This window comes from Myotis yumanensis, unplaced genomic scaffold, assembly GCF_028538775.1.
Source record: "Myotis yumanensis isolate MYYU_CA2020_CCGP unplaced genomic scaffold, mMyoYum1.0.hap1 SCAF_1, whole genome shotgun sequence".
Taxonomy (NCBI): domain Eukaryota; kingdom Metazoa; phylum Chordata; class Mammalia; order Chiroptera; family Vespertilionidae; genus Myotis; species Myotis yumanensis.
The window spans coordinates 197,307,537-197,326,116 of NW_027223752.1; the positions used below are offsets into that span (position 1 = coordinate 197,307,537).

General features: G+C 39.7%; 1 protein-coding gene across 1 annotated transcript; it reads left to right on the forward strand.

The window, feature by feature from the left end:
- Positions 1-300: 300 nt before the first annotated feature.
- LOC139007077 (UDP-glucuronosyltransferase 2B31-like) lies at positions 301-17,773 on the forward strand. The gene is made up of 6 exons (XM_070410099.1): positions 301-1,040; positions 1,693-1,841; positions 12,548-12,679; positions 14,703-14,790; positions 16,038-16,257; positions 17,260-17,773. The coding sequence occupies exons 1-6, from the start codon at positions 323-325 to the stop codon at positions 17,537-17,539; spliced, it is 1,587 nt and encodes a 528-aa protein (XP_070266200.1). The 5' UTR covers positions 301-322; the 3' UTR covers positions 17,540-17,773.
- Positions 17,774-18,580: the final 807 nt, after the last annotated feature.

Consider the following 18,580-nt stretch of genomic DNA (forward strand, 5'->3'; position numbering starts at 1 on the left):
CTTCACAAAAAGTCATTACAAACACAATTACTTCTAACTTCCTATAATTATGACATTCATCTATAATAAATTACAAATCACAGGAAAACTGCCAAGTTGATTCAGCTAAATAATAGCACTTTTAGATATTACACAGATTTGTATTTTTAAAAAAGATCATTACTTTATAATTTTCTGACGCTATAAAATGCTCTGTTTATCAAATGTTTTTACTTTGGGTGTAGAAGTTATATTTTAACTTCCTGATTGATTTCCCTTTGCACGTAAGCATGAGCCATGGTAAGAGTTCAGCCATTTGAAAAGAAGCCTGTGTGCCACCAGGATGCCTATGAAGTGGATTTCAGTTCTGCTGCTGCTACAGCTGAGTGGTCACTTCAGCCCTGGGAGTTGTGGAAAGGTGCTGGTGTGGCCCACAGAATACAGCCACTGGATCAACATGAAGACCATCCTGGATGCACTTGTCCAGAGAGGTCATGAAGTGACCGTTCTGACATCTTCAGCTTCAATTCTTGTTGATCCCAATAAGCCATCTGCTATTCAATTTGAGGTTTTTCCTACATCTTTAACAAAAGATGATTTTGAGGATCTTTTCAAGCGGATCATCTCTAACTGGACATATATGCCAAAAGATACATTTTGGACTTATTTTTCACTAATGCAAGATATCATTTGGGAATATACTGATTGTGTTCAAACACTATGTAAAGATGTAGTTTTGAACAAGAAACTTATGACCAAACTACAGGAATCAAGGTTTGATGTCGTTCTTGCAGATCCTGCTGGACCCTGTGGTGAGCTGCTGGCTGAGCTACTTAAAATACCTTTTGTGTACAGTCTCCGCTTCTCTTTTGGCTATACAATTGAAAAGTACAGTGGAGGACTTCCATTCCCTCCATCCTACGTACCTATTGTCTTATCAGAATTAAGTGATCAAATGACATTCATGGAGCGAGTAAAAAATATGATGTATGTGCTTTATTTTGATTTCTGGTTCCAAGCATTTAGTGAGAAGTGGGATCAGCTTTGCAGCAAAGCACTAGGTAAGTCATGTGCTTACTTGGTAGCATGAAATCCTATCTTTGTGAGTGCTCTAAAAGGTGAATTTGTATAAATCTTAATTCAGAGAAATTTGTCTTTTATAAGTAAAACTAGAGGCCCAGTGCACAAAATTCATGCACTGGGGGAGGGAGGGTGTCCCTCAGCCCAGCCTGCACCCTCTCCAATCCCACAGGGCCTAAACCGGCAGTTGGACATTCCTCTCACAATCCGTGACTGCTGGCTCCCAACCGCTTGACTGCCCGCCTGCCTAATTGCTCCTAACCACTTCCCTGCCAGAATGATTGATGCCTAACTGCCCTCCCCTGCAGGCCTGGTTCCCCCCAACTGCCCTCCCCTGCAGGCCTGGTCCCCCACAACTGCCCTCCCCCACAGGCCTGGTTCCCCCCAACTGCCCTCCACTGCCAGCCGTCTTTGACCACATGGGGGCGGCCATCTTGTGTGTTGGAGTGATGGTCAGTTTGTATATTACTTCTTTATTAGATAGGTTGTCTGCACTATCAAAGCACAGATCTTTTAAACATCTTTGGCTCATTATTCCAAGTTTTGTTTGTTTTTTTGTGTGTGTTTTTTTAAGAAAACAAAATGGTATATTCATATTACAATATCCTTATTTTCTCTTTTTTTCCCCTTCAGGAAGACCCACTACATTATTCGAGTTAATAAAAAAAGCAGATATATGGCTTATTCGAACCTATTGGGATTTTGAATTCCCTCGCCCACTCTTGCCACATTTTCAATTTGTTGGAGGCCTCCACTGCAAACCTGCTAAGCCTCTGCCTAAGGTAAAACTATTCATGTTTGTTCTACTTTGCATTTTCAGTAGGAATGATTCTGTGCTCTTCATTCAGAAGGTCTGGTCACACTGAGAGAGATATGGGAATCTGGGTAAAGTGACCTGCCAATTAGAAACTCATACTATTTCAAGAATTTGAATGTCACTATCATTACAAAATAAAAAACTATACTTGGGAGACTTTGGAAATAGGGTCAGTTAAATTAAGGCCTTCATTATTCAACACATAAAAAAGTATCAGCCATTAATTCAAAAACTAATTTTTAAGTGACTAGCACAGTGCAAGGGGGGGATATACAGAGCATCAATGTAGACACAGGTTTTACTCCCCACACCAGATATTTTACTTGGAAAGAGATCATATAAGCAAGTAATAAAAATGGTGTGAAAAGTATTATAATAAAGAAAAAGCATAATGCTAAAATAATGCTGCAGAGCATCCCAGGGGAGTGGATCAGAATACCTCAGGAGTGACAATAGCAATCTGGTGTAAGTGAACATGAGATATCCCTTGTTATTTTCTTCTTGCAACAACAAAATTCGTTATCTATCCACGAACAAAAGTGCCAATGCAAAAGGACATGGAAAGAGTCTTTCCCACCTACGCATCAGGTAATAGGCAGAGAGACTCCAGTACTGGCTGTGACACCTACAGGATATTGTGAATTGTTCCAGCCCCTCTTAGCTGCAGTCCAGGAGCACCTACAGCCCTGACTTGGGCAGTCACCTATGGAGTAGAGAACGTTTGTGGAAGTCCAGATTTCCAAAAGAGAAGTTCCAGCACTCTGTTGGAACACAAAATAGATGAATTTGAATGCATTGGTGTGGGCAAGAGGAAGCGTGATTTTGCCAGCATCATTCCTCCTCCAAGGGAGCTCAGTGTAAGGCTAAAAGAAGGCCCATCCGTGCCCATGATTTCTCTCACAGGGATAGAGAGCCGGTGAGTGGATGCCGAGCTTCCCCTGGTTTGCAGGATGCTTCCAAAGAGCTCATTTCTCTCTCACAGCATCCAGAGTGTTGAATTAGGAGCTCAGTGACTGGTGAGAGGGAGCAGATCTGGCAAAGAAGATTAGTAGAGAGCATGTTAAAGAGACAGGGTTCCTCCTGACTGCATTTTGTACTCCATCAGGAAGCCTGACCACAAACCATTAAGAAAACCTTTTTTACAGATCCCCACATACTGGCATGTGGGCAACAACAGTGACCTGCATTCCAACCCATATCTCCTCCCCTCTGTGGCCAGCTCTATGTAGAAGCTGTCAAGGGCAGCAGCAAGAGTAAAATTTGATAAAAGGCTAGGGAGCAAGAGCAGAATTACAGACAAGAGTTTGCAGACAAGAGAGAACCACAAACTTGAGCTGTAGCACCACCTTCAGGAAAAGAAAAAGGAGGCGATCAGCATCTGGCCTGGTGCTTTATATGGAGGGAGGACAAACAGGACAAACAGAATCCTCCCACAAGAGGGAACATAAAGCACAGAGCAGGCATATTCATACAAGAACTGAAAAAGCCTTTTACCTATAGCAGTACTGACAAAAGGTATTTCTACCCTGAAAGTAGTAAACATAAGTGGGTAACTGCTAATTCAAATGCAAAAACAGCAATGCAAAATTCCAAAGAACATGAAAAATCAAGGAAACATTAGGTCACCAAATTCTACAACAATCCTCCAGCAAACAAATACAGACATGGAGATATATGATTCTCCCAATAAAAAAGTGAAAATAGCTGTGCTAAGGAAACTTGCTGATCTACAAGATAACACTGAATCTTGTGCACTGTTGGTGGGAATGTAAAACCAGTGCAACCACTATGAAAAACAGTATGGAGGTTTTTTAAGAAGTTAAATAGAGCTCCCACATGACCCACAAATCTACTTCTGGGTATACTTCTAAAAGTAAGAAAAATAGGATATCAAAAATATATCCATAATCCCATGTTTATTGCACCATTATAAACAAGAGCCAATAAATGGAAACAACTTAAGAGAAGTGAAATACACACACACACACTACAATATTATTCAGCCATAAGAAAGGAGGAAATACTACTATTTGGGACAACATAGATGGACCACAAAGGTATTATGTTAAGTGACATAAGGCACACTGAAAAAGACAAATAGTATAGGATATCACTTATATGTGGAATCTAAAAATGCCAAACCCGCTAGATACAGAAGTACAATGGTGATTACCATGGACTGGTGAAAGGGAGATTAGTGGGTAAGAAGAAGTTGGTCAAGGGTACAGACTTGCAACTCAAAGATGATTAAGTTCAGGACATATAGTGATTATAGCCAACAATACTCTTTATATACTTGAAAATTTCTAGAGACTAGATCTTAAATGTTCTCACCACACACATAAAAAGTTAATTATGTGTCCTAACAGAGGTGTTCACTAATGTTAGGTAGTAATCCTATCTAATAAAAGACAAAAAGGGTAATTGACCATACCTCTGCTACGCTTCCCATTGGCTAATCAGCGAGATATGCAAATTAACTGCCAACAAAGATGGTGGCCGGCAGCCACGCAGCTGAAGCGAGCAGGAGGTTTGCTTGCTCCAGTCATGGAGGAAGCCAAGGTTCCCCGCCTGCTGCGGCCTGCTCTAAGCTCCAAAGGCAACAGCTCCAAAAGCAACAAAGTTTTAATTATAGAAGCTAAACAAACCCCAGATACCTGCTTTCAGCCAGCTGCGGCCTCAGAGCTGGGAGCGCCAGTGAAGGCAACAAAGTTTCAATTATAGAAGATAAATAAATCCCAGAATAAAAAGAAAAAGAAAAAAAGAGAGGCTGGGAGCTTCAGTCACAGGCCAGCTGAAAACAGCCCTCAGCCCCTCACCCAGACTGGCCAAGCACCCCAGTGGGGATCCCCACCCTAAGGGGGTGCGGGCAGCCTGAAACAGCCATCAGCACCTCACCCAGACTGGCCAGGCACCCCAGTGGGGACCCCCACCTTGAAGGGGGTGTGACCAGCTGCAAACAGCCATCATCCCCTCACCCAGGCTGGCAAGGCACCCAAGCGGGACCCCCACCCTGATCCGGGACACCCTTCAGGGCAAACCAGGCAGCCCCCACCCATGCACCAGGCCTCTATCCTATATAGTAAAAGGGTAAGATGCAAACTGACCCTAACAGCAGAACGACTGGGAATGACTGGTCAGTATGACACACACTGACCACCAGGGGGCAGACGCTCAATGCAGGAGCTGCCCTCTGGTGGTCAGTGCACTCCCACAGGGGGAGCTCTGCTCAGCCACAAGCCAGGCTGATGGCTGCCAGTGCAGCAGTGGTGGTGGGAGCCTCTCCTGCCTCCTCAGCAGGGCTAAGGATGTCCGACTGCAGCTTAGGTCTGCTCCCCACTGGCAAGTGGACATCCTCCGAGGGCTGCCAGCCTGCCAGAGGGATGTCTTATTGCCAGCTTAGGCCCAATCCCCCCCGGGAGCAGGCCTAAGCCAGCAGGTGGACATCCACCGAGGGGTCCCAGACTGCAAGAGGGCACAGACCGAGCTGAGGGACCTCCCCGCTGAGTGCACAAATTTTTGTGCACCAGGCCTCTAGTCTATACTAATAAAAGAGTAATATGTTAATTAGACTGGACATCTTCCAGACATCCTTCCAGAGAAAGCCACAGTGGCAGGGCCAAGGCAAAGGCAGTTAGGGGCGATCAGGCTGGCATGGGAGGGCAGTTAGGGGCAATCAGGCCAGCAGGGGAGCAGTTAGAGGGCAATCAGACCAGCAGGGGAGCAGTTAGGGGGTGATCCAGCTGGCAAGGGAGCAGTTAGGGGCATCAGGTTGGCATGCTCAGTGGTTAGGGGTGCTCAGGCAGGCTAGCAGGCAAGTGGTTAGGAGACAGTGGTCCCAGATTGCGAGAGGGATGTCCGACTGCTGGTTTAAACCATCAGTCGGCCATCCCCAAGGGGTCCAGGATTGGAAGGGTGAAGGCTGGGCTGAGGGACCCCCTCCATGTGCACAAATTTCATGCACTGGGCCTCTAGTCTATATATATAAAATCCTAATCTGCACATAGACCGAACAGCAGAACAACCGAACAACTGGTCTCTATGACCTGCACTGACCACCAGGGGGCATGCACGAAACATGGCAGGGGTTGGCAGCAGGCGGCAGAGCGCAGAACATGGCGGGTGTTGGCTGTGGTGAGATGGTGGAACCACTGAGTGAGCAGGGACACCAGACCAAGGAGGGGCACCGGTCAATGTCATCCGGGAGAGACTATGGTGGTTACTGAAAATTCTTTGCTCCCGCATCCCACGGTCCCACTGGGTGCTCACACCTGCTGCCATCATTAGGGCCATTGCTCACACCCGCAGCCGGCACTAGAGCAGCCACCCATTCCCACTTCTGGTGCCCAGCATGAGTCCCGATTGTTCAGTACCATCAGTGGGTGCATGCAGCAGCTGCTGGCCCCGATTGTCCCTGAGGGCTTCTCTACCTACCCCTGCTCCTGAGGGGCGATCCGGTCCAGCAGCCACCTCTCACACCCGCTGCCGGCAATGGCCCTGCTCACATCCATGGCCAGCACTGGAGCCGCTGCTCACACCCACTGCCAGAGCCAGATCTGCCACTCGCACCCGCTGCTGGTGCCCAGCACTGGTCCCAACAACTCGGTGCCATCAGCGGGTGCAAGTGATGGCTGCCAGCCCCAATCATCACTGAAGGCTTTTCCACCTCCCCTGAGGGGCAATTGGAGCAGCAGCTGATGATGATGCCAACCTTACTCACACCTACTGTTGGCACAGTCAGCACATGGGAGCGGCGGTGGTTGGAGCAAGGCTGCAGGCAGACAAGGAACTAAGGCCATGGTGGGAGGGGCCGGGTGGAACACAAAGGATGGACCAAGACCCTCCCCTGTGCCCACCACAGCCTCGTGGCCCACAGTTCCTATAAAGGTGCACGATTTCGTGCACTGGGCCCCTAGTCATATTATAATATATAAATGAATCAATTCAACACACTATACATCTCAAACTTACAGAATGTTACATTTCAATTATATGTCAGTTTTTTTAAACAAAAGCTGGAAGCAATTATTAGAATGAGAAAGTAAACTTTTTTATGTTAAGAGGGTTAGGTCTTTATTTTTCAGAGAAAAAAAAAACTGAACTATTTAAAACACAAAAATCAGCAGGGGGGACAGAGGGGATAGATAAGTATGAAGTTTGGACCAGATATCCAAGAAATTCTGTCTCCTTACACATTTGGGGGTGGGGAACTAGAAAGTACATTGAGAAATCAGGAATTTTTCTAACACTGAAAGTAATAAAATTTGAAAACTGATAAAAAATCAGGGACCGCAATCAGAATAATTCTGAAACAATTCCAGGTGAACATGACTTCACCAGCAACTTTAAATACATCAAACTGTGCTACCCAAGAGGGTGACCAGATCTTTGCTGCAGAAAGCCCAGTTGTAGCTCTCCCACTGTGAGGCAGGTTCTCCCTGGGAGAGTCAGCGAGGTGATGATGAGGGCCCCTCACAGCCAGTTACACATAGCATATTCTACAAGAAAGTACAATATGATTTCAGAGCAAAAGGTGTCATACCCATACATGTCAGAAACATGGACACTCAGATAAATAACTATAAAAGGATAATTGTGGGTTATAAATAGGAATCTTAAGGCTATTTCATGAATATTCTGAGCAATAATAACAGACTTCTGAATTATAGTAATTCTCCAGCCTGTAAGAAGTGATTTAGGGAGAGAGGTCCAAGATTTCAGCATAGGAAGACCCTGAACTGACACCTTCCCATGAATACTCAGGAAATACACCTACATGAAGAGCATTTCCTCCTGAAAAACATCTGAGGATTGACTGAATAGCTTCTGCACAAGAAATGAGAGAGAGAGAGACTGTGTAGAGAAGGTTGAGAAACTGTGAGAACTCTCCAGGCTCTGTGGAAACTCTTTGGGATTGGAGGTACGTGAGAGTGCCAATGTTTACATTCTCTTCCAGTGATAGCATGGGCAAGAATTCAATTCAAGTGCTGTAGCTCACCTGCAAGGCCACCATAGCGTGCCCTAAGCCACTCACCCCACACCCACCTCAGGCTCAGACAGACAAACTGCCATGTCAATGCTGCAGCCATATGCCACTGGCTGTTCCAAACCCAGCCATCCAGCCTGCCAGGGTGTCTGCGGAGCTGGGCATCCTGATAAAATTGGTCATGTTTGCCTCAACTGTGGCTAGCCTGCATGTCAGGGACCCCCTCGTACCTCAAGCAACCACATCAATTTCAGCCAGCCTGCCGAAGCCACTCAGCACTCACAGACTACACAAAGATCATTCCTACACAAAGCCACTTTATCAAGGTCAGGAGAGGTGGCTGTTTCATCTAATTCTTAGAAATAAACACAGAAAGTAAAACAAATGAGGGAATACACAAAACTCTGAGTCAAAGCAAATTGGTCTAATACATAGAAACAAACACAAAGAGGCAGCAAGTATAGGGAGACAAAGGAACAGGCCCCAAATGAAAGAATAGAAAATCTCCAGAAAAAGAGCTAGACAAGAAACATACAACCTTCAATGAATGAACCAGGAAGAAGCATAAACCTGAACATATCAACTACTAGCAAGAAAATTGAAATAGTAATTTAAAAAAAACAACTCCCAACAAACAAAAGTTTAAGACCAGATTTCACAAATGAATTCTACTGAACATTTAATTCTACCAAACAACTAATACCTATCCTCAAAATATTCCAGAGATATTGAAAAGGAAATAACACTCACAAACTCATTCTATGAAAGCCGTCAGCAGTACCCTGATAGCAAAACCAGACAAAGACAATACAAAAAAAAAAAAAATCACAAGCCAATATCACTGATAAAAATAGATGTGAATATTTTCAACAAAATATTAGCAAACTGAATTCAACAATATGTTAAAAAATTATACATCATGCTCAAATGGAATGTATTCTAGGAATGCAAGGATGGTTCCATATCCACACAAAAAAATCAATGTGATAGACAACATCAATAAAACCGAGGATAAAAATCATATAATCATCTCAGTAGATACAGGAAAAAAAAAGTATTTGACTAATCCAGTATCTACTCATGATAAAAACTCTCAACAATGTGGCTACAGAGAGAGCATACATCAACATAATAAAGACCATATTTTAACAATAAAACCCACAGCTAATATCATATTTAATGGTGAAAAGCTAAAAGCTTTTCTTCTACGATAAAAATACAAAACAAAACACAGTGATGCCCGCTATTGCCAGCTTTGTTCAATATAGTATTGGAAGACCTAGCTATAGCAATCACAGAAGAAATAGAAATAAAGGGCATTTATATTGGACATGAAGAAGTAAAACTGTAAAACTGTCACCATTTGCAGATGACAAGATACTGTACTAGTATATAGAGAACTTTAAAGATTCCACACAAAAACTACTAGAACTGATAAATGAATTAAGTAAAGTAGCAGGATACAAAATAAATATCCAGAAATCAGTCAACAAATAAAAAGTGTTGTCAAAAAGGTAGAGAAAAGGGAACTCCTGTGCATGGAGCAAGATTGTAAATTGCTAGAGCCACTATGGAAAATAGTATGGAAGTTCCTCAAAAAATTAAAAATAGAATAGTATACAACCGAGCAATTCCACTTCTGAGTATTTATCAGAGGTAAACAAAAACACTAATCTGAAAAGATATATACACCCCCATGTTCATTAAGCATTAACTACAATAGCCAAGATATGGAAGCAACCTTGGTATCCATCAATAGATAAATGGGTAAAATCCATGCGGTCTATGCACACCATGAAAAATTACTCACCAATATCAAAGGACCACATATTGCTAAATGCAACAACATGGAAGGACCTAGAGGGTATTATGTTAAGTTAAATAAATCAGGCAGAAAAAGACAAATACTATATGATTTTACTTATACGTATAATCTAAAAATAAATAAATAAACAAACAGAAGAAGACCTACAGATACAAATTATATACTAACTAGTGGCCCAATGTATGTATTCCTGCACATTGATAAGAGATTAATTAGAATAAATATTTTAATATCGCTATTTGCCCTTTCTCTATATTAGAAATGTCAACCAAATTCATAATCGACAATGACAGACAGAAACACATGCATGAGTCAACTCAGCCTTTTATATATAGAGAATAAACTTGCTTAATTAGACTTGCCTTCTGATGTAGCTAAACTTTTTCTAGACCAGTGAAGAACCTAACTTCTTTTTCAAGTAATTGTCAGCAACACAGCCATAAATATCAACTAAAAGCAGATTATTATTGTAGATCACGCAGAGAGAACAAAGGGTAAAATATTTAACTGTAGCAGTGTCTGACTATATTCTGTGAAATGAAAAAACCTGAAGTTATTTTCAAGTTCCACTATTTCTTACTTCTTTTCAGTTGGGTCAAGTTTCTAAGCTTTCTAAATCTCTGTTTTCTGGCTAATGAAAAGAAAATAGAATTCCACTGAGTCTCCTATCTATCTATTCCAGGACTTCCGTGAAGATCAAATAAGATGAGGCATGGGAAAACACTTCAGAGACATTTGGTTAAAGTGTAAAATGTTTGCACCTGGCTATAAAGCAAGTCGTGTTCCTGGGTAGAAGAAACAACAAGGAGACTAGTCGCTAGGGAGAGGAAGCTGGGCATTGCTACACGACCTCATTACCTGGACAGTTGGACACTTAGCATATTAGCCTTTTGTATATAGAGATGATTGCCAGAGGGGGAGGCAGTTGGGAATGGGGGGAAAGGGGAAGAGGAGTAAGAGGTACAAACTTCTAGTTATAAAATAAATGAATCACAGGAATTTAATGTACATCATAAGGAATATAGTCAATAATATTATCATAACTTTGTGTACTGAGATGGTTACTAGACTTATCACATAGTAAAGTATATAAATGTCAAATAATTACATTGCACACCTGACACAAATATAATATAGTATGCCAACTATACTTCAATAAATTTTTTTAATGATTTATAGGGAAAGTTTGGGAGAATATGACAAAAGTTAAGATGAGATATAAATTATTATAGAGATGATATAAAAGATATAGTCATTCTAATCATAATGGCCTTTTTCTTAGTATTCATAGTCAAAGAAAAAAATACTAATGAATATACTACAATAATTCTCCAGAAAACCTGACAAGCATAAACACAATTTAGTAGAACTAAAATAAAGAATTAAAGGTGAGTTAAGATCCTGTTGTGTAGCCTAATTACAAAAATATATATTATTAATTAATAACATTATAAATGAAGAGCCTCTAAAAGCATTTCCTCTTCAATACTGTGTACTGGCTCTATTTCATTTCTTCCTTATACACACACACACACACACACTTGCACAAGAATATATAATAAGGGAATTCAAGCTCATCAATTGTATACTCCAAGGAACTGAAGAATTAGGTCTCTTCAAAACAGCCACTGATAAAAAGAGAATGGAGGTTCCTCAAAAAAATAAAAACAATTATCATTTGATCCAACAATAGAACTTCTGGGTATATTCCAAAATAGTGACATTAGAATCATATTCATAACACTATTCACAAGAGTCAAAAGATAAAATCAACCCAAGGGGTATCTATATATATAAAAGTCTAATATGCAAAGTGTCCCCTCAAGAGTTTGACCAGAGTTTGATCGTTCGCTATGACATGAACTGACCACAAGGGGGCGGCACAGAATGGAGGAAGGCCCTGGCCAGCAGCTGAAAGGCCCTGATGGGCCCCCACTGCCTGCCAGGCCTAGGGATCCTACCTCTGCACGCATGTCATCCACCGGGCCTCTAGTTGATAGATAAATCAATAAACAATCAATACACACAATAGTGTATTATGTATTACGTGCTGTGAGTCAACTTCGACTCCTGAGTACCTTAGGAATGAGTGATGTCCACAAAATCCTACTTTTAACAGCCCTCTCAACTCTTTTAGACTCATGCCTATGGCTTTTTTATGGAGTCAGTCCATCTCATATTTGATCATCCTCCTTCCAGCTGCCTTCTATTTTCCCCAGCATTATCTTTTTCAATGAATCCTGCCTTTTCATGATGTCCCTGAAAAATGAAAGTATCAGTTTAGTGATTTTTACCTCCTGCAATATTTCAGGATTAATTTGCTCTAGGACCCACTTGTCTTTCTGGTGGCTCAGGATATCTGTAGATGAACATTACCAAGCCTTAAAATTGAAGGAAATTCTAACACCTGCTATAACATAGCTGAATCTTAAGGACATTTTGCTAAGTGAAATAGGCCACAGACAAAAATACTGCATGATTCCACTTACATAAAGGATGTAGACTAGTCAAATTCATAGAAACAGAAAGAAGACTGATAGTTGTCAGGGACTGTTAAAATGGCAAGTGGAGAATTACAGTTTAAGAAAAATACAGTAAAAATTTACAAGATGAAAAAGTTCTGGAGATGAATTATTTAACAATAAGAATATATATATATATACTACTGCACTGTACACTTAGAAATGGTTAAGATGGTAAGTATATTATGTGTATTTTAACACAATTTAAAATAACAAGAACTACACTAATAATTCTTTATGATACTTAATTTTCTCTTTGGCTGTTTGTAGCAATCCCTTTAATAGTGTTCACTATGCTATTGTCTTTTGTAATGGAAAAAATAATTCTTCCTTCACAGGAAATGGAAGATTTTGTCCAGAGCTCTGGAGAAAATGGTATTGTGGTGTTTTCCCTGGGGTCGATGGTCACTAACATGACAGAAGAAAGAGCCAATGTGATTGCATCGGCCCTTGCCCAGGTTCCTCAAAAGGTTAGATAAACTATCTTAGAGCAGAAAACAAATAAGTGTGTTAAACTGTAAAGTGTCTGATTAAGAAATTTCTACATAAAAGGTAAACCATTAGGGTAGCTTCAATGATCTTAGATACCAATTTGTAAAACAAAATACACATGGCAGGTGCTAAAGTAGTACAGAGGGTGTTTTCGATGGACAATAACTTTGGCATTAATATTCTGGTCACAAAGAAGTATATTTCAAAAATACAGTGTGAAGTTTGGTTTGATAATAGTATTATAGGGCAGGAACAGATATCACCAAATCCTATCCTGTCATTTGCTTCATTTCCTTGCAGGATTCCTAGAGTACTGAACACACTACCAATGTTCTCAGAATAGAGTTAAATTTTAACATTAACCAGGGAATGATAACAATCTGAAAGGCATCATACAGTTTACACTTGCCAGGTAATCCAGGCCTCTCCTACTTTCCCTGGATTTTGAATTAGGCCTATTCAGTTGCAAGGTGATATTCAGAGAAAGGATATCTAGGACTCACCAAGCTGCATCCAGGTACCTAAACCAGAAACAGTGATTTAGAGAAAGAGAAAAAATGGCCTGTACAAAGGAAAGAGAACCTCCCTGATGGGCTGGGCCCTGCTAAATTCTGAAGCAGGAAGACATAAAAGAAAGGGTGGAGGTGGGTCCAACCCTCAAGGTGATCCAGTGTTTTATAAAATGTGGCCCCAAAACAACCCATCAGAATAATAACTTCTGATGAAGGAGGAGGAGGAGAAGGAAGAGTTGGAGGAGGAGGCGGAGGAAGAGGGTGGGAGGAGCAGGAGGAGAAGGAGTTGGAGGAGGAGAAGGAGTTGGAAGAGGAAGAGAAGAAGAGGAGGGAAGGAGGAGGAGGAGGAGGAGGAGATGAAAAAGAGTCAACCAGAAGCAAGCCTAGTGTGGGACAGTTTCAGCTGCTCCTCCTTCTCCACAAATTATGGTAGTGAATTATTCTAATACATAAAATACATTTGAAGTATCCGGGTAATTGTGAATTACTTTTAGTTTACTAACTAATGTAGCTTCCTCCTTATCACCCATGCATATTTGCTGAGAACTTGAAGTAACTTTAAGACTCAATAGCAAACAAGATGTTAACCACATATAAACTAGAATCCAGCTCACTGGTGGACTTATAAATTGCTTGGCTATTTATAATTAAATAACCATATTAATTAATGCTGTCAGTACATTGTAGCATGTTGTGAATTATTGCCAGTCAGATTAATTAAATTTACCATCATCATATTTTATCTTTTCAACAGGTAAACTATTATTTATAAAGTGCCAATGGCTTTTCTTTTCTACATTTTAAGACAATTTTCAACCCTAGCTAGAGTGATAATACTGATTTTGGGTAAAAATTACCACTTGGACGTGGTGATTAATAAGTAGAAAACTAAAAGAAGCTAAACATACTCATGAAGCACACATTATTTATTATTATTAATAAATTGTTAAATATCAGAATTATTTAATTCTCATAAATAGCTAATTGCATTGATTTTGTAAAGCAAATGATGTAAAACTCTAAGATAATTTATGAAATTAGTGAATATAAATAAACCACTTCCTTGTTATTCAGAAAGAAATAAACAGGTTAACATTAAATCTACATGATGACAGTTAGAATAATAAATAATTAAAATGAATATATAGACTATTAATTTGCTGTTTACACTATAATATGACTACCTAAAAAACATTTATATGCTTGAATTGGTCATTGATAATCTCATTTCTCTAACCCCAAAGTGTGAAACGTCATGATTGCACTCATACCTGACTGAATATAAAAATAAGTAACCCACAATACGAGTACCTATGCCCCTTACAGCAGTGTTTTATTGGTTCTCATTATCAACATGTCTTGTCCTCATTCCCTTAACCTGTAATATGTCAGGGGTTTAACTAGATGTCTCTTAACCTATTTAGAATTCTAACATGATATAACTCTGCAGTTTGACTCAAGTAATACATTACCTTCTTTACCCTAACAGGTTATATGGAGATATGATGGCAAAAAACCAGATACCTTAGGGCCAAATACCCGGCTCTATAAATGGATTCCCCAGAATGACCTTCTTGGTAAGATTCTGGAAAACCCTGAAATCAGAATCAAGTCAACCAGAATGATAAGCAGTTCACTAGGATAGAAATGTATTGGACATTTCTTACTGAAAACCTCAAAAATAAAAATGAACTTCCCAATATTTCTTTCCCAGTCCTAGGGGAAAAGGATAAGCTATAAGTTGACATCTTATGTTACACAGCCATGTTCCTTATGGCCACAAACAAAAGATCCTTAGTTCATGTGTAATTCCTCTCAGAGAGAATAGCTCACACTTTCCCAATGATCACTCTCCCTCCTAATTCTCTCCTTACACCAATGGTTTAATCCACAGTGAGGGTGTACAGGTGCCCCTGAAATATATCAGCTCCTCTTTTATTACCAGTGACTCTCCATTATCCAGTGGGGAAAAAATTAATATCTCTTTCTGAAGTAATAACGTATTTTATTATAATGTGTAGCTTTTCCTTCCTCTGATTCCGGTGCCACCACCATCCCATTGTCTGTCGCCTTGACATCTACATATTACATTCTGTGACTTCACTATTTTATTAAGAGAATATATTTCAACATGCACCATCATTTTTTTATTTTGCATAAACTTTTTAAAATCCAGAATATTCTCTTTCCATTTGTCCACTGGCAACTTGTATTCATTTCAAGTCAAAAGGAACACACCTATCTTTTTTTTAATTAAATCTTTATTGTTCAGATTATTACAGTTGTTCCTCTTTTATCCCCCCATAGCTCCCCTCCACCCGGTTCCCACCCCACCCTCCCCCCTCACCCCCCCCCACACTGTCCTCATCCATAGATGCACGATTTTTGTCCAGTCTCTTCCCGCATCCCCCACACCCCTTTCCCCCCCAAGAATAGTCAGTCCACTCCCTTTCTATGCCCCTGATTCTATTATAATCACCAGTTTATTCTGTTCATCAGATTATTTATTCACTTGATTTTTAGATTCACTTGTTGACAGATGTGTATTTGTTGTTCAAAGTTTGTATCTTTACCTTTTTCTTCTTCTTCCTCTTCTTAAAGGATACCTTTCAGCATTTCATACAGCTATCTTTTATGTAAGCCTTCACTGTCTCTCCAGCAGACTTAGGTGCCTCTTTCTAAGAGTTCTGAAATACATTTTACTACAGTCTGAAGTGTAGACCAGTCTGTTACTAAATATATAGTCTCTGTGCCTTTATTGCCCAACTCTCATTTTAGTCCGAGATTTATAATACAAAATTTGCTGAAATTCACCCAATCCTAGGTCATCCAAAAACCAAAGCCTTTATAACTCATGGTGGAACCAATGGCATCTATGAGGCGATCTACCATGGGATCCCTATGGTGGGCCTTCCTATGTTTGCGGATCAACCTGATAACATTGTTCACATGAAGACCAAGGGAGCAGCTGTCAGATTGGACTTCAACACTATTTCAAGTACAGATTTGCTTAATGCATTGAAGACTGTCATTAATGACCCTTCGTAAGTATCACCTATTTTTTTATAGATAGTACTTATACATAGATTAGTTTGTCAATAGTGCATCTTAATTTCATCCCATTTTTAAGAGGCTAATTTTGACATTATTAAGATGAGTTAACCCATCCTAATCTACTTTTATTTTCAACCACACATTTACTTCAAAGTTGCATTTTAACCCCATGTATTTAATGGGGAGCCATCTAGTGCAACAATTTTCTCCTCCAATAATAAAAGTTATGTAATAATTATAAGGACACATTTTTAAAATATGATAAAATACATAAAAGGAAGAGTGATAAACTAGAAGAAAAAACATAAATTCTTTACTTAAATAAATTCAATATCTAAAATTCTGAAACTATAAATATCTTTACATTCAAAAATTTATTTTATTATAATCATTTAAATAGATTTTATGAAATAGTATTTACATACCATAAAATTCATGATTAAAATTATAAAATTCTAATATATGTAGTATGCTTACAAAGCTATGAAACTATCACAATATAAACTTAGGGCATTTTTGTCATCCCAAAAAGACATACCATATGCCTTAGAAGTCACTTCCCATCTCCCTCACCCAAAAAACCATCGATCAACTTTCTGTCTCTATAGATTAGTCCTTCTGGATATTTCATAATAACAGAATCATACAATATATGTTTTTGTGTATATTGTTTAAATATATTTTTACTGATTTCAGAAAGGAAGGGAGAAGGAGAGAGAGATAGAAACATCAATATTGAGAGAGAATCATTGATCGACTGCCTCCTGCACACCCCACACTGGGGATGGAGCCAGCAACCTGGGCATGTACCCTGACACAGAATCCAATAGTGACCTCCTGGTTCATGGGTCAAGGCTCAACCAATTAACCACGCTGATCTGTCAATAAAAATATTTTTTAATTTAAAAAAAACCCACAACTTTCATTGGGAATGATTGGCTTAAGCAAATTAACTTTCTTTCAATGTTGATATCTTTGTGTTTCTCCTTTAGATATAAGGAGAATGCTATGAAAATATCAAGAATTCATCATGACCAGCCAGTAAAGCCTCTAGATCGAGCAGTCTTCTGGATCGAGTTTGTCATGCGCCACAAAGGAGCCAAACACCTGAGGCCAGCCGCCCATGAGCTCACCTGGTTCCAGTACCACTCTTTGGATGTGATTGGGTTCCTGCTGGCCTGTGTGGCAACTGCTACATTTGTCCTCATAAAATGTGTTCTGTTTTGTTGTCGGAAGTTTTTAAAAACAGGAAAGAAGAAAAAAAGAGAGTAGTTCTTTCAGAGGTCTGAAGCTGATATGCCTCGTAGATAGGACTCCTCCACTTTATTCCACCAAGAAGTTGCGATGTAAGGGTCACTATCTCCTGTGACAACCTTACTTTTCACAATTTAGCTTCTCAGATCCAAATTTGTTTTCAAGTGACTACCTGGTTAAGAGTTATAAATATGTCATGCCAAACATAAAGACTTATAAAAAGTAAACCAAAAATAAAGCCACATGAATATATTTTTAAATTTGTTATTCTAATTGCAAAGTTATACCAAAACATTAGCTTAACTGTTTTTCAAACATTACACATGAACACAAGGACATTAAGTAGTCTATTCCCATATTAATATTATTTTGCAAATAGGGAAAGGCATTTCTGTGTGTATGGTAGGGTTGATTGACTAAGGAGTTAAAATCACTGTTTACATTTGCATTCGTTAATTTTGAAGCTTTACAAAGTAAACAAATGCACATTTAATTCATTAATGCTTAAATTAATGTTTATAATTCTGAATGTACTGATGTAATATTAGAGATAAAAGTCTACCATACATCTACACAATGGAATACCATGCTGCTATAACAAAAGAAGGAAGTTTTACCATTTGCAACAGCATGGATGGAACTGGAGAGCATTATGCTAAGCGAAATAAGCCAGTAGAGAAAGATAAATATTACATGATCTCAGTCATGTGTGGGATATAATGATCAACATAAACTGATGAACAAAAAATGATCCAGAGACAAATGGCAGGGGAAGGGGGGTGTTAGAGATCAACCAAAGGACTTACATGCATGCATATTAGCAAAACCATAGGACACAGACACTAGGGCAGTGGGGGCTTGCCCTCTGGGATGGGAGTGGCAGGGGGGGTGTTAATCAGGGAAAAAAGAGACATATGTAATACTTTAAACAATTAAAAAAAACTGTGGTACATCTACACAATGGAATACTATGCTGTTATAAAAAAAAGGAACTCTTACCATTCACAACAGCATGGATGGAACTGGAGAGCATCATGCTAAGTGAAATAAGCCAGTTAG